This window comes from Stegastes partitus, unplaced genomic scaffold (assembly GCF_000690725.1).
Source record: "Stegastes partitus isolate 25-593 unplaced genomic scaffold, Stegastes_partitus-1.0.2 Scaffold159, whole genome shotgun sequence".
Taxonomy (NCBI): domain Eukaryota; kingdom Metazoa; phylum Chordata; class Actinopteri; family Pomacentridae; genus Stegastes; species Stegastes partitus.
In genome coordinates this window covers 131,094-156,159 of record NW_007577890.1, presented here as the reverse complement: position 1 = coordinate 156,159, position 25,066 = coordinate 131,094, and the positions used below count along the sequence as shown (strand labels likewise).

Sequence of the window (25,066 nt, the reverse complement as noted above, 5' to 3'; positions counted from 1 at the left end):
CCACTGTGAAAGTCTGTCCTCATTCAAACACTTGATATTAAAGCACAATCAGAATGCATTCATTTACAGATGTTTATGTCTTTGGAAACATCACAAAAGCTATTAATTTGTTACCCAGGCACTGTAACATGACCACTTTTATGATCAATCTGTCATTTATCTTCAGCTCAACATTATTGAGCTCCTCTATAACACTGTGACTCTGTGGACATAAATGCAACTGTCAGGTTGTCAATCAGTTCCCCTGCCCTGAAACATTTACTGTACATCACTGTAATAATTACTGTTTATCCATCCATCCATCATCTATACACCGCTTAATCCTCTGTAGGGTCCCTGGGCTGGAGTCTATCCTAGCTGACTCAGGTTTAAAGCAGTGGACACCTGGACAGGTAACCAGTCTATCACAAGGCTACCCTTAGAGACAGACAACCAAGCACACTCACATTCACGCCTACAGACAATTTAGAATCACCAATTAAGCTCAGCTTGTTTTTAGACTGTGAGAGGAAGCATCTGGTGGAAACCCACACATGCACAAGGAGAACATGCAAACTCCACTCAGAAAGACCTCAAGTTAAGATTCGAACCCAGGACCTTCTAGGTGTGAGGAGACAGTGCTGGCTACTGCCCCACCATGCTAATTTTTCTGAAGCTTTGGACTAACAAGACCCTGATTGGTCAACAATCATTTTTCAGGTCGTTATTGGTTGCAAAGCAACATCAAATAAATATGGTGAGTGGCCCAGCTGCATAGTCTTTTCTTTGTTATGAAATACCACTGTAGTCTTTGATCCCTGTCAGATGAGCAGAACAGCATTCATGACAATTTACAGTATATGACAACTTAGAATTCAACATAAAGGCAAAAAGTGTGGGACGAATACTGATAAACAACACAGATGGACATATGTAGAATATCCAGAGGCTATGAGGAGGAAAAGAAGAAATGGAAGTGTGTCACTGGGAATACACAGTCACCTAAGATAGCTTTTCTTTTCTTTTCTTTTCTTTTTTTTTCTTTTCTTTTCTTTTCTTTTCTCTTTGTCCAGTAATCTACTGTCTCATACTCCAGTTCATGCGGTGGCGGTAATGCGCCTTTAAGCTGGTTTGCCAACCGCCAACCAAAGGAAGAAGAAAGAGTAGACGTGCGCACAAAGATTACGTCACATGCCTGCGTCAAACAGGGAAACGTGGGAAGAACTCGAGCGACGAGAGCAGAAAAAGCGAAGTGACTACACGTGAGCCGGTGTGAGCATGGCGTCGATTGAAGAGCCAGAGATCCAGTTCGCACAGAGGTTAGCCTCCAACGAAAGGCCCATTCGGACCAAGGCTCTGAAGAAACTGAGGAAATACATCAATGCCCGCTCACAGAGAGCGGCAGGTAAGCTGCTTTCTGTTAGCTAGCGAGCTCGGAAAACACTCAGTCAGTGGACAAAATGGTTGTAGGGGGACTGAGACTTTCATAGCTGTAACCAGCTGTTCAGTTTTATATAACTAGAGTGCCTGTGTGGAAGGTAAGTGGTACCAGCCTCCGTCATGTATTCGTATAACTACAGGAAATGGTAGCTGGAGCACACGTGTGGAGGGAATGTACTTGACTTTCCCTGCAGCTTTCTGTTTCCTGGGCTGTGTTTACAACAAGCGGCGACTTTCTTTTAAAATTCTCTAAAACTAACCATTAGGGAATGTTTCCTGGAGGTTCCCTAAGGGTTCCTGTCCGCTCCGTAACCGTTAGATCAGACTCTCGTATGTTACAGCTGACCGTCGTTTGACTTTAACGTAGCAACGATAACCGTAACGTAATACTGTTTCTGCAGTCAAAGGGTTTTGTTGTTTACACATTGTCTATAAAATGCAGGAAACCCACTGATAAATCACCACTGTGGTCGACAGTATGGATTACAGCTGAACTTTGACAGATATCAGTCACGATTTTATTGAGAATTGTCTTTTTTTTTCATTGCTTTTACACTAAAAGAACAACATAAAAATGATGATGTGATATTTGCTGCAATCTGTACAAAAATGCATGTTCCCTTCAGTCTGGAGAACATGATATTTTGAAATCTGTAAGGTCTATACCTTACTATGTTCAGCGCTATGTGATGACATGTTTTAAACTGCGCTGTACAAATGAAATTGAATTGAATGATTTGACAGTGAGTCTCTGTAGCACCACAGTGCATCCTTTATAATGCTATATTGTGACATGTTTGTCAGAGTTTACAAACAGAAACAGTCACATTTTTCATGTGAACATTGTGATGGCATGTTGTTAAAAGAAACAACTAAATCTCTCTCAGCTAGAATTCCCTGTACATAGCTTGATGTATGTCTTTCAGTTGCTCACATAAATTCGAGGCGTTTCTGCCATTTATTCCAAAAATGACGCAGTTTGTATTTTGGTGGTCTATAACTGATCCTTGAATATAGACTGAAACATTAAATGACCTATTAAGCAATATGTCCTCCTACAAGTCTTAACGGACCTGTTGCTCCTGCTGATGCCCTTCTACAGAAACCACAACCTCCAGTATGACAGCTGCAGTACTTTTTGTACTTTTCAGTACAATAAGAAAACAACACTGTTGTGTTTTTAAATTTTTGGTATCAACTTGGCATCAGGGTTTGTCTGTGTGTCATCCCTAGCATGCAGCTGTCCTTCACCCTGTGGACTCAGAATGATCTCTTTCCTCCTTTTTGCAGGTGGTTTCACAGGTGATGAGCTGCTCAAGCTGTGGAAGGGTCTTTTTTACTGTCTGTGGATGCAGGACAAACCACTGCTCCAGGTATATATTTTTTGCTTGTCTTGTTTGGCTTGCAGACCCGTACAATTGTAGAACATGCATTGATGTTTACATAAAGCATTTATGCCCTTTCAGTTGTTGTCTTCAGTATGGGGATGCAATCTGAACAAACACTGATCACCTTTCTCTAAAGCGTATCTTGGTAAACTTACAAGGTTGAACCTAGTGACACGTCAGTCTGAATAGGTTATTGTCAGATTTTGCTGCAGCAGCAAAAAATAAATTACCAGCTAGAAAAATTGACTGAGTATTTGTCAGCCTTTTTTAGAATACTTTTTATACATTCAGAAAGAAACTAAATAGTATTCACACAGAAAACATGTAAGAGCTGTAAAAAATATTTGGTCGACTGAGGATGCAGGGATCATAACTATGAAAACTCCTCACTCTTAACTGAATTTTGTAATTATGAATATCCAGCAGAAAGCTGAAACATGTCATACTCAAATGAGATTCCTGTGCTGTCCATCAGGGGTGTTTTTTAAATAAATTATTTAATCAGTAAATGTATAATATAATGCTGATTTTGATCTCTTCTCTGATATCAGCCTCAGAAATGTACTCTTCTTTTTTGAGTTCAGCAGTGTGGAACTTAGCACTCTCCCACAGCAATGACTAAATAAAGCCATTTAGTTGAAATGTAAGTTTTAAAGCTCCCAACACACCATCGACAGATAGATGAAGTCAGATGGTTTTGTATTTCGTGTCTGAAATGGTCAGAAAAGGAGCACAGGAGGGTAAGGTCTCATAGGGTGTTTTTTTTTTTGTTTTTTTTGGTTTTTTGGCTGGCAATTCTGTGCTTCAGTGCATTGATTTTGAAATATAATAATGGATCTAATTGCTATATATTGCACTTACTTAATTTGGCAGATTTACAACAATATAGAAAGAGATGTATGGGGAATGCAGCACTTTTGACATACTGTGCCTAAAAGAGTAGTCACTGCTAGCAGCTAGCCTCTTCAATCAGTACGAAAGATCAGTGGCTTTTGTGGTGGTCCCTGATGTCACTCAGCTGTCCCTCCAGTGAGACACTTGTCCTGCAGACAGATTCTAATCTTTACTGGCTTGACTGCAGCTGGTGAAAATAGTCCTTGTTTTGCTCTCTGGGAGAACTGCTGTGAGCTGCTCCAAACAGGATCTGCAGCAGGTGGAAAACTGGTTCATTCACTGTTGTGCAAAGCTCACAGTGTCTGCAGAGCACGGATGCTTAAAGTCTCTGTGCTTCGATAGCTGCAGTCCAAAATGATGAGGTCTGTGGGATGAGATTCACTGACGAGCCAGCCTAATGATACGCTCATTGTATGCACCTGTGTCTTGGGGTCTAACTTACTCTGTGTAAATAAGGTAGCGTTGCTGAAGAATGATCAGTACCAGTAGCCAGAGGACCAACATCCTGGCACATATGTCAAGGTGGCAGTCACCACTTTGAATCAAACCTTAACAATTAAAATCAAAGCAGAAAGAGGATGCAGAAATTTGTGAACTGGGCCTTGAATTAAAGTGCAGGGCTTTGTGTCTAGGCAAGTGCATGTACAACTATTCACATCATCACATGAGTTCAACAAATCTGTGGACCAATCCAAGAGATTGTCATGTGAACTGGCACACTGTTGGCAGAAGGACAGTCATGAAGCAGATGTAGCCCTGTAGCATTCTGTTTGATCACATTCAGACAAAATCATCACAACTCACTCAACCATGTTTTACCATTCACCAGGATAATTATCTCATACACATGACCAAAGCAACAAAAGAGCTCTTTTAGGTGAAGAGATGGAATATCCTTGCGTAGTCAGCCAGCATATTCAAGCCTCTGCCTCGGCCTTTGGTCTGCAGAAGACTAGAATAAAGGCAAATGCTGTGCACTTCTGTAGTGCTTTTCTGCCGTAATTGTATTCTTAAATTTCCTCAACTAGATTAATATAGTATTTTACTATTTCAAAGTGCTTTTTAGTGTTTTCCACACACACACGGCAACAAATAGCAACCGATCTGCCGTACACGACCCTTTGGAATGCAGAGGGGCCGGGTATCGAACTGGCAACTTCAACATTAGTGGACGACCTGCTCTTCCACCTCTCCCACCCCAGATCATGAGCTGAAGGTGTCTGATGAAGGTGTCAGAGAGTATTAATTCATTCTGAAGATACAAAGATTCTGCGGATATTTGTGCATCCACACTTTTAGTCATTGACATGAATGATTCAGCTGAAAAATGGATTTGATTAATATGAATTTTTTCGGCATTTATATTCCTCGTCAGTCCCTTGTGAGAAATGTTGTGGAAGGTCTCTTGGCAGTGAATGAAAACTTATTCGCCCTCCCTAAAATGTCATAACTGTTCAGTCAACCTCCTGTGGTTTTTGATGTTTGTGTTAATACTGTCATCACTTTTGCCGATAGGAGGAGCTGTCAAAACAGATCTCCAACCTGATCCACAGCTTTGGTGATACTGACAAACGTAAGTTGCTTTAGAGTGATTTCATAACCTTAAGCAATTTTTCAGAGAAGTATATCAGGTCACTGCACATAGCAGAAGCCTTGCCCTGTTTTAAGATTACAATGTGCTTCTCCCTGCAGAGTTGTTATACCTGGAGAGCTTCCTGCTGACCTTCAAAAGAGAATGGACTGGTATTGACAGGCTACGCATGGACAAATTCTTCCAGGTTTGTGTTAAGAGAATGTTGAATATGTTTTTCCCTTTAAATAACAGATGGAGTGAGATGCTTCACAATGCAATAACTGATGTCATTGGGTTAAAAATGTACACTCTGAGGTTGTTCCCTGATTTTCAAGAAGTGATTTCTAGAGATTAATTTAATAGTCTGGGTACATGGTTGCACCCAGAAATCAGTATTGCAGTAAAGTGTAATGTGTAGTAAAGTTTTAATTGCTTGCAGATCTAAATTCTCTTTAATATCTTTTCCCCAGCTGGTTCGCTTTGTGTTCAGACAAACTTTTGAAGCGCTGAAGAGGAAAAACTGGGAGAGCAGGTAATTGTTGCAAAAAAACATTTGTCAACATTCATATCATCTTATTTTGAAGCAAGTAACTGTGTGTTGTACCTCCACAGTGCGGTTTCCAAGTTTCTGGACATGCTGACAGCTCAGCTCTTGCAAAGCAGCAGTGAAGCGCCATGTGGGCTGCAGCTGCACATCCTGGACCTGTACATGACTGAACTGGCAACCGTGGGCTCAGCAGAGGTACAGCACAGCCACTGCTCAATATGACTGTTTTGATACTTAACAAAATCAGGCAGTTGACATTTGTGTGAAGTTTGTGCTGTGGTTTGTTTCCATGATATCAGCAGGCTGGCCAGATTCATACAATTCTACTGTTGCCATTGTTTATCAGTGACTGATGTTAAAGGACATGGCTTTGATACTTATAGCACCTAGTTGCTGTTTATGATAGCAGAGGCTAGCAGGCATTATTGTACTAAATTATATGTGCTACTGTGAACATAAGTTTACATACACTTGACCATATGTAACATGGCAGTCTTGAGTTTCCAGTGAATCCTATTACACTTAATTTTCTATGATGGAATCATTCAAAGTGGTTTCTTAACAGAGTCATATAAATGAGTACTGTTGAATAGATGTAAAAGCTCTGTAGTTCTGTTTTCTGTGTTGCAAGATGAATGTGAAGTTATTCTTCCCCTCCTGACGGCTTTACAAGTTTGCCAGAATTGCTCACTGTTTTAGTCGTGTGACTTAATTCATTGAAGCAAGGGGCCTGCATTTTTGATTTAATAAATGACACAAACTAGTCAATTGTCAAAGTAGTCATTGTGAAATTTGGCTTGTCCATGAATTTATCACCAATTATCCAGATGATAACAGAGGACTTGAGCACACTGATGACTTCAGCCTTTAAGTGTGCAAACAGACAACCACTTATGTCAGCTCAGCATCATGAGTAAATACTGTATATTAATACTGTATTAATGTGGGCAACAAATGAGTCTTTTGCTTTGCTTTCCAACAGCTCACTGCTGATCAGAACTTAACATTCATCGAGCCGTTCTGCAAAACAGCAGCTAAAACCAAGAAGTAAGTTCACGCCGCAGATTACGCTGCATGATCCATAGTAATTCTGTGTAGTAAATATAAAATTTTCCAAGAAAATAGGAATGAAAAAAACATATCGTGATTAAATAACTAAAACCTTACACTTGTCTTTGTTTACCTAAACTCCAGCAGAAAGTTCTTCTACATTTACATGTCAAAGTATCTGTCAGCTTTGCATACAGACACAAATGCAGGTGTGAACTAGCACAGAAGAACTTACCCTGGAGCAGCTTGCTCTTGTGTTTAGTTGAACTGCTTGCCTGATCACTTCCCATGTACTTATTTTGTCATTTGTTACCTCTTTTGGTGTCTGTTTCTCCAGTCAGACTCTTTTCAGTGCCATCTGCAGGAGCATCTTTAGCACTATTATTGACCAAGCTCCATTTGCCATTGAAGATTTGATGAAGGAAATGAAAGCAGCTGAGGCCTCAGATTCTGACTCAGGACAGGCTTCGGATGAGGACGAAAACCAAAGAAAAAGTAAAACAAGTACCAAACTGGCCAGCAAGAAAGGAGGAGGGAAGCACATCAGTGGTATGTTGCTACAGAAAAAGTATCACCCCAACTAGATTCTTGCTCAGTAGAGGATCAGAAACGTGTCAAACAGAGTTGCAGAGTTATTCCCTAATTGCTAATTACTAATTTGATTTTATTACTAAATTTTGTTGCTAAATTACTGCATTTGTGTAAATTAATTCAATGGAATGTAGCATTTTACAGTATTTATAAGTCCTTATTTCTGGTTTGTGGTTGAAAGTTTAGTTAAGCCAAATTTACAAATAGGCATTACTCCAGCCACACAGACCATCTGTTACACCAGAGCCTCCATTATGCTTAGTAAATACTTTACTCCTCTTCTGGGGCAGTAAGTACCACAAACTATGATAGACAGGATGGCAAGGACGACATACCACCACTCCGCCATAAACATATACACTTTGGAGAGAATCGCGTAAGAGCTGCTTGCTGGCACCCACTCAGACTCCTTCAAAGTTGTATAAAGTTGAAGAACTGGCTGGCCTCCATGTTTTCTCAGCAGGGTCACAGCAAGTCCTTCAGTTGCTGCGTGGGGCTTTTAGCTTGGGCTAGCAGCACTGTAGACGGCTGTACTACGAAGTAAGATTAGTGGGTTCGCAGATATGTTGATCCTAAAGTCAGAGTTTTCTGTGTCACGAAGGTGGCTCTCTTTTTACCTGGTTAGAGCTCCATGGTAACTGATGCTATGGAGCTAGATCTCTGTGGTAACTGATGCTGTGGAGCTAGATCTCCGTGGTAACTGATGCTGTGGAGCTAGCCTGGTCAGTAGCAGGTTCTGTTTGGATTTAAATTGGCTGAAAGAGCGTCTCCCTTTAACCAGATCACTACCTGACTATTATTTATGAGCGTTACAGACTCTCAGCTGAGGGAATATGTTTTATCTGCAAAAATGCCGAGTTGTGCGTTACTAATATCACTGAATGAAGCCGTGTAGTTTCAGCATCACACACTGTAAATATCACGTTGCCATGGGAATCAGACATGTATTTAGTTGGATAATGCAGAAATCCCATAAATACGTTTTTATGTTTGGCTTTGATTTGCTGTAAAGTCTGTTTGCTCTGCTGCTACTGCAGCTGATAGAAAACAGAAAACATATTATTCTGCTGGTATTTTTTACAGAGAATATTCAATCAAAAACTTTGATTTCGCTTTGATTTGGCCAAAATTAAAGTGATTTCCTGCATTATGGGACAGAGTCAGACCTAAATGTACTTCAATACAAGATCATGTTTAAAGTTTCACTTTAACGTGCAGCTGTCAGTTGGAAATCAGCGGCTGCAACAGTTTTCTACCAGCAGTTCTGTCTTCACCATTTGCAGTAGCAGCACTTTTTACAGTCATAAATGTTTATATTCCTCATTGTTCTCCATTTTAAAACATTGTGTTGACTGAAGCAGCTGCACACAATCGTTTCATTTTGTGCAGAAGAAGAGTCACGTGACGCGTTCAACATCTCCTTTAATGTGAACAGAGTTTGAAGCAGAAGGTCTGAGTTAACACAGAAAGTTGAACCACCTTCATGATCCCTGTGATCTCTGGCTGGAGTTTTAGTTTTTGTTGAGCCGACAGAGAAAGCCTGGATATGTTAAAACTTGCCCTCAGGTGTCCATGTCACTATCTGCTACACTGTGTGGTGGCCAGCATGGGCACATCTCATCCATGCTTCACCTGTCCTCAGTAATGTAACAGTGTAACGAATTGTCTCGCATCATTTATTTATGCATTGTGTTATTACAGTTCACTGAGACTGTGTGTGCTTGTCTGAGCTGATGTAAAATGTTTGTGTCATATGATATGTGTTTCAGCATTTGCTATTTGGAAATCAAATTGTGCTGTTTCATTTGTTTTCAGGCAGTAAGTCAAACGAGGAGGAGGAGGATGATGATGATGACGACGACGACGACGGTGATTATTTGGAAGACTTGGACACAGATCTGCCAAGTGATGACATCGGACCAGTACTCCAGGTGAAAACTTCTTCCTCTGGCAGACCTGGCTTTCTTTCTTTCCATTTTTTATTTAGGATCAAACGGTTGACAATTTTGTTTTTGAATACTGATGTCCTACTTGGATTTCAACTCAAGAAAAAGAGCCACAGTGATGGTTGTGCATATAAGAGCCTGTCATCTACAGGTCACAGAAGCCCTTTCAGACATGCACTGCTTTCCGTTCATCTGACGATATCTGAACATGGCTTTTTGATGTCTGAATGAGCACACTGCTTACTTTTTCTTAAAAATCGCAATACCCTCCACTAATCACAAGGTTGACGGTTTGATCCTCGATGCTCCTGATGGCAGGTGAGCGATTTAGGGAAAGTTTTTTTTTCCTTTTTCACTTTCAATTTAACGTCTATTAGAAGCTGAAATGTCCATCGATACTTACCAACAATGGATACATAACAGGTTGGATTGAGATTGACCCATAATTTATGTAACCCAGGTTTTGACAAAACATTAACAGGAGTTAAAGTTAAGTTGGTAGCTTTCAGCTGTTTGTAGATTCTTTTATCTAAGTTTATTAAATACCTGCAGTTTTAGACAACAGCAGACTCCATATCAGGCCTCCAGACTAACTTTTTGACCTAGGAGCACTGTGCTGTGTTATGTTTCATATCTACATTCTTTACACATACAAGCTGTAACCCACAAAATGCATGTTTCTTTTTCTTTTCTTTTCTTTTTTTTTTTAAAGTTATTGCGGTCTTACCTTTACCTTTAAATGAAGTCCATACTCTGCTCCTTCTGAACAAAAACATCCGTTGCTTTTTTGTAAAATGTCTCCTTACCTTCCTTCGCTGCACTTGACTTGCTAACTGTAAATCGTACCTAGTCTAGTTTGCTGTCACTCTGCAGCCACAGAGCCACAAGAAGCATGTCTGGGATGACGAGCGCACCCTGCCATGAGGCAAGAGAACTGCCTGCCTCACCTGGAACCTCTTCTCAGCCGTTTATGATCGCTCAGCACATGAAACACATTACACACATACAGTTGGTAACAAAAAAACACTGTACATTATTATATACATCAGCTGAACTATGGAAAATCAGTTCATATATTAAATTTGTTTGAACCATGTTATTGACGACATACAGACAGCAGCACGCTGTCACTGCAGGCAGCCAGTGTAGGCAGCGAGGGATTGTGCTGGCTGCCTGCAGTGACACCCTACGCATGGCAGCCAGCGCAGTGAGGGATTGCAATTCGCTGCTGCCACACCCGCTACTCTTCCAAGCATTGGAATGGGAAATTTTGAAAATTCAGCGATTTTGAATTTAAAAATCATCAAAACTGACGAGGCTAAATGAAAAAATAAATACTTTGTAGTACAAATCACTGGATACATATAACCATTTCAATTGTTTTATCATTATATATTTTTTTCTTTCTGAGATGCCAGGTGAGGCTTTGCCTCTCTTGAAACAGAAGGCTGAGAAGCCTTCAAAAAATACTCAGCAATAGAGCACTTCATCCTGTCTGAGAAAGGTCACAGGGTCGCAGAAACTTCTAGCAAATCATACACATGCTTACTAACCGTGCTTGTTGTTTGTCTTTATCAATTTGTTCCTTGATTCGCTGATAACGGTCAGCTGATCATTTAATTTTTGCTCATTTTTCTATTGGCGCACCGTGCGACCGTAATTTCAAATATAGTTGCACCCTTGAAATTCCAGGCGCATATGCGACCATTCCAGGCGCAGTCACGAGGCTTGTATATGAGCGTCTCCAACGAGACAGAGTTCCATGCATTTAGACACATGGAGCAACTGTAGTAACGTAAGTCACACTGTGTGCTTTTCTTTACTTCAGATGGGTGAGCTGTCACACACAGGGTCACAGTTTATTTGTTATACAGCAGCCATCCTCAGGATGAGGGCTGAACTCCATCACAGCTGTCAGGATGGTTTTCATCTTACTGTTAGCAAAGTAGGGCTGGACCCAAATAGCCCAATATCCGAACATTCGGTCGCTGTGCTGGTATCGGGATAGCAATTTTGCTCTCTGAATAGTGAAAATGTGCAAAAGCATGAAAGAACTAAGTTGGAAACAAAGCAGTTGAAGGAGAGTTGATGACTGTCATTAAGTCTTGAGCTCTGATTATCTGCCTTTTATGCATCAGTCTGCTTTGTTCTGAACAATATTCTTTTCTCTTGTACCAATAATTTTCACAAACCATTCATTTTTATTATTTATATTTTTATTTATGTCTTTCTGGAATGTATTTCTGTATGTTGGGTCAAGAACAAACGTTTACCTTTACATGTAAAGACTATGTATATCATGGCAATCTTAAGTTTCCAATGACTCTAATACTGAATTTTCTCTGATGGAATCACTGAAATCATTTTTGTCACAAAAAACAATCCCGCATTTTGGTTCTTTGGGATATTTATTATAGGTTTTCTAGTAATATGACAAATTCTGCTGGGTCAAAAATATGCATACAGCAACTTGAATTATCAGTTTTGTTGATGTGGAAAGTTGTGTTAATCACATTTTCTTACAGGTATAACTTCTTAACATCTTACTTACTTACAATTGACGACAGCTGTTGACTTCTTCAAGCCTATTTAAAAAGAGCGCATTTGATACACTTATTAAACTACACTACAAACACTACAATGGTAAAGTCTGAGGAGCTGAGCATAGATCAACCAACGCCCCCTTGATCCTCACCCTAACCCTCACCTGAGTCAGATGGCCTCCCTCCCTGGTCTTGGCTCTGTCTGTTTTTTTTTTGGTTTTTTTTGTCCTACTCAGTACAAGGAGAGGTCTTTGGTTTCTTCGCACTGTCGCCAAGTCTTGCTCATTCAAAGGAAACTTTGGATTTGTTGGGTTCTCTGTTTACCATTTGTAAGGTCTTTACCTTGTTATGTGAAGTGCTATGAGATGACCTATATTGTGAACTGGCACTATTTAAATATAATTGAATTGAACTGAATAGGTCTGAAAAAGTAAATCATTGACTTGAACAATTCAGAAAAGTCATTAAAGAGCCATTTCCAAGCTACAGATCCCAACATCATCTGTGCAAACAATTGTTTGTAAATGTAAAGTTCTTTGTACAGTTGTGTCACTGCAAGGATCAGGACAAAATACAAACTATCAGCTGCTCAGAGACGATTAGTCAGGATGGTCAAGAGGGAACCAACAATCACCAAAAAGCAGCTTTGGATAAATGAAAAGCTGCTGGAACGCAGCTGTCATTGTCCACAGGGTTTGACATCAACATGAGCTGAGAGGTTGATGAAGAAGGAAGTTCTTCCTCTAGAAGCAGAACCTTAAAGCTCCACTGAATTCTGCTGCTGGTCACATGGATAAAGAAAAGTCCTTCTGGAGGAAACTTCTGTGGCCCGATTAAAAAAATATTGAGCTGTTTGGCCACAATGACCAGGAATATGTTTGATGGAGACAAGATGAGACCCCTAATCGCAGGAAAACCAAATGTACAGTCATGCATGATGGTGGTAGTTTGATGCTCTGGAGGTGACAGTTACCCCAAACAGAGATTAAAATGGAAAGGACACTGCTAAATCAGACTAGAAATATGGATTTAGACCAGTCTTCCCAAAGACTACACTGAGAACCTGTGGACTGTTCTGAAGAAACCAATTCCAACGAAAGGAGTAATCATTTTTACCAAATATTAGTGTTGCTGTATGTATATTTTTGAACCAGTTGCTTTCGTCATATTTCCAGAAGACCTACAATATATATATCTATGAAAGAACCAAAACACATGATGGGGTTTTTTGTGATAAAGATGCATCAGTTGAAGTGATTCCCTCATAGAAACATCTGAGTTATAGGAGCCATTGGAAACTCAAGACTGCCATGCTATACATGGACTTTACAAGTGTGTATTGTTCACAACTCTTTGGTGATGAAAGACTTTTTTTCTATGAGCTGTTTGTGTTTTTTGCAGTTTGACTATGCAGCTCTGGCAGATAATCTGTTTGAATTAGCCAAGCGGAACAGCACACCAGGCCAGAACAGACAGAGACTCTACAGAATTATCAAAGTGTGAGTAGGATCTCTACACTCAAATATGTGTGTTCTTCTGTGTAATCACCATCCCCTGTATAAAAATAGAATGATGGATAGATAGCTATATACTGCTCGAATGAGAGAATACCTCCAGATCTAGTTTAACCCTCTAAACTCCAAAACCTACCAGTAAATTTGAAAGGCATGTTGTTTGTCAACAGTTTCCAAAATGACATTTGTTAGAGCTGGAAACTGTATCAACCTCCAGATTGTCCTTTAACTACTCATGTAATGTTCAGTTCTGTGGGAAAATGTAATCAAGTCTAGGCTTATAATCTTGACATTTTGTCAATATAATTTCATTCTGCATGTCTCTTTTCAGAATTAGCTAAAAGAAAAAATACACCATTTTCAACAGATCCTGTAAAACAGAAAAATGATAATCAAGTGAATAATCAAAGAAATCCAACTTTCTTCTCAACTTTTTTGTTCTACATGTCTTATTTATTTAAAAAAAAACAAAAAAAGCCAGAAATGAACCATTTGCATGAACCAGATTCTGTAAAAATCTAAAAACTTTGCACTCCTTACCACAACTGAAAAGCCATGACGGACTCTGTTACCAACAGTCACATAGTCTAATAAATAAAAGAAAAAGTGAGAAATATTTATTTAGAAGCATTTCAGTTTGAGGTAGTGATACACAACCAGTAGCAAAGTATTTATTAAGTGCTTGGACGGTTCATCTAGCACCATTCTTCTTGGGGTGGTGGTTTTGGCACTAATCTCAAAAAATAAATCAAAGTGGAGTTCAATGCAAACCATTAACAATGGTGAGGGTGTCTCTCAGCTGCTCTGCTGGTTCTCCCCTTCAGCGATTACTATTTACAAACAAACAAGTCTACCGATTTTAACTTTAAATAAGGTATAAAGGCTCCGGTCCTGAGGGAATGTATAGTGCTGTGAAAAAGTATTTGTCGTAAGGCAAAGACAACCCAAGAAAACACAGAATGCATTTTTTAAATGATCATTTTCATTTTTTGAAGGAAAAATGCTGTCCAGCCCGATCTTGCCCCATGTGAAAATGTAATTTCCCCCTTAGCTACCAGTATACCAAATGATCAAATTAATTTGGCAATTTGGTTCAGTTTCTTCAGCCACACCCACATATGATCATTGCCAGGCTTGTTGAATCTAAACATCACTTAAATAGAACCTGCCTGACATGGTGCAGTAGCCTAAAGGGTCTCAAAAAATGGCATCAATGGGAAAACTGCAAGGCACAAACCACTCCTGACCAAGAAGAACACAGAGAGTTTACATGACGATGTAAAAGACAGATCACAAGGTATGGCAAACATTTAACTGCCGTTGTTGCTGTCAAGGGCGGCCCATCCAGCTTAGGAGGGCAATTACTTTTTAACAGGGGTGACACAGGTTTTCAGTAAATCTTCAAATTTATTTTATTTCATTTAAAAACTGCATTTTGTGTCTTATGGATAATCTCTGTCTAATATCAAAATTAGTTTGTTCTGGAACATTTAAGTGTGTGAAATATGTGAAAATAGAAGACATCAGGAAGGGTGAAAATACTTTTTTGTAGAAATGTACATTTTACCATGAGTGAGCTCTGTGTGAACCCACACTAATAGCTTTTCTTCTTCTCTCCCACCTTTTGTTGTGTGAATCTCAGACTGCGTGACCTTAGTGAAGGTAGAGGCCTTTTTTCTTCACACTTGACGCATTGTCAAACAAAACAGTTGTTCTTGATCTTTAGCCTTGTCTTGGCACGCGCTTATCTCTTTGAAATTCCTATTCGTAGGCATCTTTCCTGAGAGTGAGTATCCAGAGGAGGTCTCCACAGATGAGGACGATGAAATGTTTGGCAGCAGGAAGAGAATGAAGAGAAGAAGAGGTCACAATGAGGATAATGAGGCACCAGCAGCCAAGAAAAGTAAAGGTAACACAGCCATGTGACGGCATATTATACTGCCGGTCCACCCTATGAAAACAAAACAAAAAAACATGCAATCATGTCTTTGACAGTGACTTGATATCGCAGATGCCGCTGCAACCGGGACTACATGTAACAGTATAAACTTAATAGAAATGTGGTGTGAAGTCAGGAAAAATACAGACAACATGCCTTGCTCACCAGTTGGTGGGTTTCTGTTTGGTGTGGTTAAAATGAGGATAGATTTTAAATGAGAAGTACTCAGCTTTTGTTTTCTCCATATAATAATTCCTTCCTGCCAACAGCCATCACCTTAAAAAACAAATCTGACTGACTGAATGATTGTTGTTGTATAGAATATATGTTATATTGATTTAAAAAAAAAAAAAAGTGAGCTTTTACAAGATTGAATTTCCCTTCTGGGATAAATAAAGTATTTTTCATTTCATTCATTTCATAATGTATGTAGCCATGTTGATCCAATAAGCTGCCTGGTCATTTCATCCATAGTGACACCTGGATGAGCGCTATCTGATGTTAGCGTCAGGCTAGTTTCCACCGACTTTTGCGATAGTACTTTTGCTGCTGTCATTTTCCAGAAAATTTTAAAAATAAACGTTTTTGCCAGCAAACTTGCTGCTTCTAAATGATGCTACCTTTTAGATTGTCAGCTTTGGTAGGCACTCTATAAACATGTTGTGTAACTATGTCGTGGTCTTGTGTGTGCCTACATCTATTTAGACTTCTGTTTTAAAAGTGAAAGTTACTAGATGCCTTTCTAGGTTATATAAAACTGAGCAGTGTGTTTATTTAGACATAACAGCAACACATTACATTTCCATTGTATCAATGGAAAGGGGCTCACAACTGAAAAGGGCTTTACTCTTCTCTGTTGGGAATTACTCTGTTTCCTCTACTTTCTTTTAGCAGCGGCGGCCCGCCATTCCTAAATTCTAGCCGCCGCTCATTCAAATTTATTTTTTAATTTATTGTCGCAAATACACCACCGCCGCATGTCTTCACCTTCACAGCAGAGTCCTGCACAGGGTCGGTACTCACGAGTACTAAGCTAAACTACAGATAGCTATCTTGCTCAGTATCTACTCTTTGGGGGGTTCATACGACGTTAATTACTGGCGAGTACTAAGGTAAACGACAGATAAATATCTTGCTCAGTCTCTGTTCTTTGGGAGGTTAATACGACGTTAATTAGTTGCGAGAGCCCTGAGGGTGACTCCACATCCAGCACCAGGCTCCAGGTCAGTCAGAGGAGGGTCATCTTGGAGAATAAGGCAGTGACTTACCGGAGGAAAGGTAGACTTACTAGCTTAAGATACTTCTATTTTACAAGTTAAATAGACATTCGCAAAAAATATTGATGGCCAGCTAACGTTACGTATCATACCGGTAGCTTAAGTTAATTGGGCCCGGTTCCAACTCAGTGTCGCTCACATGAGTAAACTAACTGATAGCATTACGCTAACATCTACACACCATGATGGAACTGCTGACTGCCTCTTCAGATGAGCTGGTTCAAATATTTCTCCAAGAAGATAAAGACACCTGATGAAGGTGACGCTAGCCAGGTATCATTAGCCGTTTACTGGATCATAAATGATGATGGTCAGTAAAAAATAGTGTTCACACTGTAATCAGATGTGATGTGAGTGTAAATGATCTAACATTAATGTTTAATGTATAAGAGCTGTAATATCAGACAGGGATGAGCAGTGGAACAAAGTGAAGGAGAGCCGAGTGGAAGAGCAGGAGAGAGATGAGAGTAGAGGAGAAGAACCTAAAGCGGAACTCAGGTTGTCAGGCTGGGGCCCTACATGGGTTGAAAGAAATAGTCTGTTCCACTCAAGGCTCTACCACACTGATAATGGGAAGTGTCCATGAACCTTTTTTACCTTTCTTATTTTTTTGGCATAATATACATGTCAGTATTTCTGTTAAATAAAAATAATAATAAATTCAGTGTATTTCCGTTGTAAGAGCAATGATCAATAATGCCACTTTACTCTGTCCTGACAGGAATGTTCTGAATCAGGCTCTAGGGGATCAGCTTGCATCATGTATGCTGCTGAGCCTCTCAGAGAATTTCCCTGCAACAGAGCCTCAGAGCTCTTCTATTAAAAAATAAATAAATAAATGAAAAATTCATTGTTCTGAGCCTGGGTGCAAACTTTACCACTGATTCTACAGCACCATCAAGAAATAGTTATTGTTTTTATTTTTGTTAAATTTTTCGTTTTATTTATTTATTTTATTTTTACATTCAACCTTTAAAAGACATTTTCAACTGGCCATTTAATAAATAGGTTCCAAAAGTAAAATCTGCAGTCAAATGTCATTTGTTTACGTCGCCAAGACTCCATCTGCCCCCACTGCTGAAAAAAAAATCCTAGAGGAAACACTGACTCTGGTACAGTACCTTGACGTCCTTGTTGTTAATAGTTTCTACACAGCCCTTACTGATTTGATCTAACTGGAGATAGTCAGTGAACACAATACCAAACCTATTGGAATCACTGAAAAAAATCTGAGATGTGGCCAGCGATTACAGTCTGGGACCAGGCCAGCAAAAATGAACTTTAGTATGTTAATAACTACGGTGACATTTGCTTACTGTTGGAGTTCCTGTCACCAGAATTCTTCGGTGTCAGTGATTTTTCTTCAAGAATGTGTCATGTTGGTAACTGGAGACTGTCAAAGGTGTGCTTCTGTTTTAGTTGGAGCCCTCAACCCCCACTTTGTCATCAGTCTTTGTCTCAAGTTTTTGTATCAGATATGAAGAACCAATCTGTATTTTGAGCTGAATATTGAGTGAGCAGGGCTTTTTAGTTGATGTTTGAGTGAATGACCGATTGTGCCATGAAGACTAATTGATTTGTGTCTGCGCTACTCCAGGGAAGAAAAAGGAGGCACTCAACAACCAGGACAAGGACCGTGAACACATAGATGGAACGGTTGAAGATGAAAAGCAAAACAATATGAAAGCAAATGCACAAATACCAGAAAAGGGAGAGATTGTGGCTCAAGTTCAGCATAAGATTAAAGAGACTAAAGAGGATCTGGAATGTTCACAAGTAGCACATACACAAAGTTACACGTCATCCGTAAAAGTTACAGAGACCAACACTCAGAATGGCTTGTCAGAAACCGGCACCACTGGCTGCAGTGGTCAATCAAAAAAGAAGAAAAAGGGGGGCTCTTCTGGGGACACAGAAACAGTAGAGGAGCAGGAGAGTTTTACTACAGCAAAGCCAGAGACATCCTGTGATGTTCCAGTCTCAGGGAAGAAGAAGACAAAGAAGAAAAAGAAGGGCCTGAAAGCAAAGGTAGAAAAGGACAGGACTGAGGGTGACAGAGAGATCCCACCGGTAAGCTGTGAAGAAACCACAACACTGCTCAGTAAGGATGCTACAACTCCTGCCAAGAAGAAAAACAAGGGTCTGAAGGCCAAGAGGAAACCTGAGGGGACACTGAGCTCAGAAACAGATGTCACATCAGTAGGCTGTGAGGGTTCAGCAGAAGATGACACTACCACTGGACTCAAGAAGCTGACTGATTCTGCAGCCCCAGCCAAGAAAAGGGGTAAGAAGAGGAGCTTGAAGTTGGAGAAAGCGCAGAAGCTTGAGGCAAACACACAGGAGGTAGAGGCAGGGTGCACTGAGGCTGAGATCACGTCTGAATCATCACAACACACCACCGTTGTCCCGCTTAAAAAGATGACAAAGAAAAAGGGCAAGAGGGAGGTAAAAATGGATCAGACACTTGAAGAGCAATCTGCTGCAGATGGAAGCACCGTAACCCAACTTAAGAAGTTAAAGAAACAGAGTCAGAAAGAATTAAAGACTGCTGTGGAAGAGGAAGGAGCAGTGTCAGAAAGCCCTCAGGTGGTCGATGCTGAGAAACTGCTTTTTGAAATGAACATGACAACACCAACAAATAAGAAAAAGATTCCAAATCTGGCAGCAGCCCAGTTGAATGAGATCAAAAGGAGCGTAGATGCAGACCTCCCAAATGATGAAACTAAGTTGGTCTCATCCTCTGGGAAATCAACCAAGAAGAAGAGGAAGATCCCTGTGGTGTTTGAGTTTGAAGCTGAGGAGCTGGAGGCCGCTGCACTCATCAATGGAGTTGCAGGAGAAGAGACTGTTGCCAAGAAGACAACACCGGGCAATGTGAGTATTTAATGATGTTAAATGCTTTAGATCAGATTACATACTGAAATACAATTCTAACCGGATTTTTTATTTCAGGATGTTGATGAGGCATCCATGCCTGTGAGCAGCAAAAAGTCACAAAAGAAGGCAAGGGCAGGCCAAGGATCAGCGTTGGACTTCATCACCTTTCAGAGCAAAGCTGCAGTTCCAATGCCACTATTCTGCAAGACCAAGGGAAAGTCCAGCCCCCTGCCATCCAGCAAGAAGGTAAAATGAATGGACAGTCAGATATAAGCTCTCAGGGTTCAACCGTTTATTAATGTTGTATATTACAAAACCTGGACAATCAGAACTAAAATGACCTGTATGCTTAGAGACCAGCAGAGGTCGGAGAGAAAATGTTTACTTGTGCAAGTTAGACCTATGATCCTTTTAAGCTTATTAGTATTATAATGCACAGGTTTCAGATCCATTGAAATGCAGGGCTCCAGACTAACTTTCACAAGTAGCACTAGTGTTGATTGCACCAGCACATGAATAGGTTGCCCCCCTTCCACCCCTAAACACCCTTATTCTGGTACAGTGATACAAAACTTGAAGTTTGTAAAGTATTTGAATAGAAATGTGTATTAATTTTGTCACCACTCTTCTTCTGATATCAGTCCTATAAACTGCTCAGGCTAACTTCCTCACTGGCTTATCATCTGCTTATTGATGCTACTATTTTTCAGTGCTCCCTAAACGCTTTCCATGCAGGCTGTGGTAAATGCTAGCCAGAGTCTGAAAATTAGTTGGAAAAGAATGAAATAATGTATTCTACTGTTAGATTTGGCCAACTTGAAGTTGATCACGTTCACTTAATTGTATAAAGGCTTGCTGTTAACTGATTGCTGTTAATATTAGTTGGACTTTTCAGCCTCAGCGCTGTGTTAGCGATCCAGATTGAGTCTACTGAGGTCAGTTGAACTGACTCAGGCGAGCTCTCCCTACCTGCACCTGCACTCTGATCATTAGGTGTGTCTGAGTTGGAATTCTCTCTCTCTAAGTTTTTTTTCTGTCTTTGGAATACAGTAACAGTGAAATGGAAACCCACTGAGCTAACAAAGAGGAAAAAGTACTACTTTACACTGAAATAGCTAACAGAGGAGGTGTGAGTGATGGCTGGAGTGTCTCCAGATCAGCCTGATGATCATCATACACTTGTACAAATGTGACCTTGTGGAATTTTAACCACACGCTCTTGAAAAATGGAAGCATGTTCATGTCACACTTACATCAGAGTGAACTGTGGATGCTGAAGACCAGTCTGAAATGTGTGCAGCGGACGCTGAAAAAGTGAAGGAGCCAGACTGTGGCCACAAACTGACTTGGACCCTGTGGACAAATGATTTGACTCAAATCTTCCCTACTAGGAATTATTCTTCATTCAAACAGATTGTGAACTCCTTAGATGACAATACAACATGAACAATTTGCTGCCTCTGAAGAGCACCAATTATCACTGTGGAAAACGGAAGTGATTTTGATGAAGCATCACAGTTTTAAGCTTAGAATGGGTTTATTTACAGTGGAAATAGCTGTTCAGTTGAAAAGTTAAAATCTGGTGATTGTTTCTGGTTTTTGCCGTTTCTGGCGGTGTCATTCCCTTGTGTTCTTTTGTTGTGTGTTTGTTAAAGATACCAAGCCTTTAAAACAGCCAGTGGGTTTTGGGCTTCAGAGGGTTGAAGCAGCATTGAGGTATTTTTTTTACCAGTGAAATTGAATTCCACATCAAGCTGAACCTTACACGAGTTTTCATATTTTCTGGTCTTACATGGCTGTTCTGGCTAAAATGTAAGTGTCCTCCTTGTCTAGTCTGTCTATCTGTTGCTCAGGGCTGGTAGGTGGTTTCTCAGAGCCTTTTAACTGGTAACAGCTGTGTGCTGCTCCTGAAAGTTAATTCCCCTTCCACTGTTTTTATAAAAAATATTTATCAGTGGACCTTTTAAACTGTCCGTTTCAGAACAATAAAAATAAGATTTGCCAGTGTTTAACAGGGAGGGAAATGCATTTAAGACATAGACCTCAGTGATTTTCCTAGTTTACGTGAGGAAACAATTACATGAAATTCAGTTTCATTTGTATATTGCAAACTTGCAACTGTGACTCCACGCACCACCTTCAAGCTTAAAATCCAACAGACTGTAGTTAACTGTTGCTCCTGCCAAACTTTACTTAAATACTTATATATACATACACACACTTTCTTTTTTGTTTTTTTTAAATTTATTTTTGGGCTTTTCCGCCTTTAATAATAGTTGACGGTGAAAGAATGACAGAGAAACATGGGGAGGAGAGTGGGGGAATGACATGCAGCAAATGAGCCGCTGGCTGGAATCGGACCGCGGCCGCTGCGTCGGGGATTATAGCCCCTGTACATGGGTCGCCCGCCCTACCCGCTGAGCTATCTAGGCACCTGCACACACACTTCCTTACACCTCATGCACATCTTTTTTCACTCACATGCATATGCCTGCGTGCTTCATCTTTGTTTGCTGTTTTTCTATGTTATGTTTATGTGGCTATATGTGTCTGTAATTTACATGTGTATTTGTTCCTGCTGGCGCCTCTTGGCCAGGTCATGTTTGCAAATGAGAACTGGTTCTCCAACATTTTTACCTGGTAAAACAAAGGTCAGATAAAATAAATAAATGCAAATATAGCACTAAATCACAATATGTTATTTCAAGGCACTTCATATAGTAAGGTCACAGAATTATACAGAGAAAAACAACAAATCCAAAGATTCCTTTGAGCAGGTGGCAAAAAACCCACAATGAAATGAATAAAATACCAAGATAATAAATTAGGGCAAAAACAGACAAAGCAGTTGCATTCAGGTGGGATGAGCAGTCCTAAACAGGTGAGTTTTGAGTTTGGCTTTAAACAGGATAAATGAATCAATGTTCCTGAGTCCAGTGATACTGAGGTCCAGAGCAGCTGACAGCTCTGCTCCCCATATGTTTAATTACTCACCACTTCAATTTGCACTGTTGTGTTAATGAATTTTTGAAGTGCTATTATGTTTCTGTGAAGGCCTTCTAATTAACAGGGCAGATGTTCAGATGTCAGACTGAACATCTAGGAAAAAAAATGTGTGAAGCAGCACACACACACACACACATACACACCTGCAGAAATTCTTTGATTGTTGCAGTTTACACATTGCATATAATATTTCTAATAGTACTTAAGAGCAGTCTTTTCTATGGCCAGATATGAGAATAGCAGTTTGGTCCTTGCTCAAGAGTTTGGTCAAAACCTCAGTAAATGTTTTATTAGAATCTGTAGTTGGTCTGATAACAGAGACCATCTAAAAATTGGTTAAATTCCTTTTGTTTCAATTCCTAGAAAACTTTTCACCTCTCTTAAAATGAATCTCATTGCTATCACTTCCTGCTTTGTTCCATTCCTTGATGGTAACAATGATGTCTAGTGGTCTGTGATGCCACCTCCTCAGAAGCTGAAAAAAAGCAGAGTTAAATTATTATTTTTTTAAATACAGTAAGTGATACAGGTCAGAACAACAGAATTGGCATCAGCATGGTAACAATCATGAGAATCACTGATCCTATGTCCCTAACTGTCTAACTTCCTGTATTTATTTTACAGAAGATTCGAACTCCCAATTCGGAATCCAAGAAGGTGACCTTTGGTCTCAAGAATAATAAAACAGCTGGTAAGAAACTGTAAGGAATTTGCTTTTTAGTCTAAATAATAAAGATGCATTCAATACAAAAATCTGTGCAGTTTCAAGAATCAAAATACTGTAATACAAACAGGTGTTTTAATTAGCTGAAAGATAACAAGTTGATGAGTGGTGTTCTGTGCCAAATAATGAAAAATGGTGAGAACGTTGTGCAGTTGTCACTGCAGAGTGTGCAAACTGCAGGAAAGTAGCTCTTTAGGTGGGCTTGATCTTGTCTCTCATTTAACCCAACAACATGGACCAAGAAGAAACTGATCAACGTGGCACATACAAAAAACTCATCACTCACATCAACTGTCTGGACCTGAGTACCTACTAGCAACTTGACTACAACCTTATGCACCTTGTATTTATTTTTAATGCACTGACAGACCACTGATTAAATTCATTGCACAGTGTGCAATGACAAAAGGAATTCTGTGAAGGCTAATAATACTTCTCACTGTTTGTTACTTCAAAGAATATCAATTTATAGGACAACTGGCTGTCCATCAAGATTTGTGTTTCTCAGCCTCCACTTCATATAACTAAAATTAGGCAGATCAACATCACCAAAACTGTCAAGTGAATAAATGATATCACCTCATGTTTTTGTAGCAAGTCAGTGTGAAAATGCACTGAAAAAGAAAAAGCTGTTGGTCCACACCAGGTCGGCTAAACCGCAGGGATTAAAGCCAGCTTCAAAACAGTCAGTGATGTGTTTCAGCTTTTTTGTGTTTTGTTTGGACTTGAGTAGGATGTTGGGTGACATTTGATTTTTATCAGCAGATGAAATTTTTTATGACCCTTTATCCTATCCATGCACACACATGGCCTATTTAGAATCAACCAATAGCCTAACATGCATGTCTTTGTGCTGTATGAGAAGGCCAGATGACATCCAGGCTTTGTGGTCCATTCATGCAGAAGATAAGATTCAGAGGGAATTTGAGGCTATCCAGTTTTTGATATGCTTTAGGTCTCTTGTGGAAACACAGATCAGTTTACTGCAGGAACTTCTACCTCCTGGGATAACCCTTTATTTTTTGGAACCCCGACATGACATAGAAGACAATGTTGTACATTAGGTACATTTCTTGACTGTTCTTATTTTCCTGTCTTTCAGAGTTTAGGAAGACTGATCGCAGCCTGCTGGTGAGTCCAGATGGCTCATCACGAGTGCCATTTGACCCACAGCAAAAACCCAAGTTTGGGGTCTTAAAGTCTCCACCCACACCACTCTCCTCCAGCCTCAAAAAGACCCGGAAGAGCAACAAAACCAGCTCCAATTCTCCAAAGAGCACACCCAAACGTCGACCCTCGGCGGCTGACTTTTTTTAACTTCCTGCACAGACTGACCATGAATACAATTGTTCTCTGTGAGCCCTTGAATAACAGCCCATTTAGAAAAATATAGAAGTATTTTTGTGTATCTGATATCAGTGTTGGATTTCACTTCTTTGAGTGACTGTTTTGATAAAGCGACTTTTTTTTTTTTTTTGGTTTTCAGTTATACAATTTATTTGGAATGTTCCTTTTTATATATGATAAAAGTGTTCTACATCAAACGAACTACACACCACAAGTCTTTGAAAGAGAGTTTGTTATATTTGCAGCAAAAAAAATGTATAATTTTTTTAAAAAGGAGAGATTGGTGTTCAAGCGTGTTCTTGGGTGACATGCAGAATAAATACATCCAATGGTCTTCACCAAAATATTTGAGCAAGTAAATATGTGATTCTCTTTAAAACCACACCTACAGATCAAGGTGGTGTACTCAAATAAATGATGCATAAAATGGA

General features: G+C 39.8%; 1 protein-coding gene across 1 annotated transcript; it reads left to right on the top strand.

Annotated features, from left to right (window-relative positions):
* Window positions 1-1,191: 1,191 nt before the first annotated feature.
* On the top strand, window positions 1,192-25,066 carry rrp1 (ribosomal RNA processing 1). Its single transcript, XM_008279433.1, has 16 exons — window positions 1,192-1,384; window positions 2,710-2,792; window positions 5,217-5,274; window positions 5,394-5,479; window positions 5,745-5,806; window positions 5,887-6,016; window positions 6,804-6,868; window positions 7,209-7,420; window positions 9,278-9,393; window positions 13,353-13,450; window positions 15,108-15,127; window positions 15,237-15,374; window positions 18,279-19,555; window positions 19,634-19,804; window positions 23,189-23,255; window positions 24,391-25,066. Exons 1-16 carry the CDS (start codon window positions 1,258-1,260, stop codon window positions 24,603-24,605), a joined length of 2,925 nt encoding a protein of 974 aa, XP_008277655.1. The 5' UTR covers window positions 1,192-1,257; the 3' UTR covers window positions 24,606-25,066.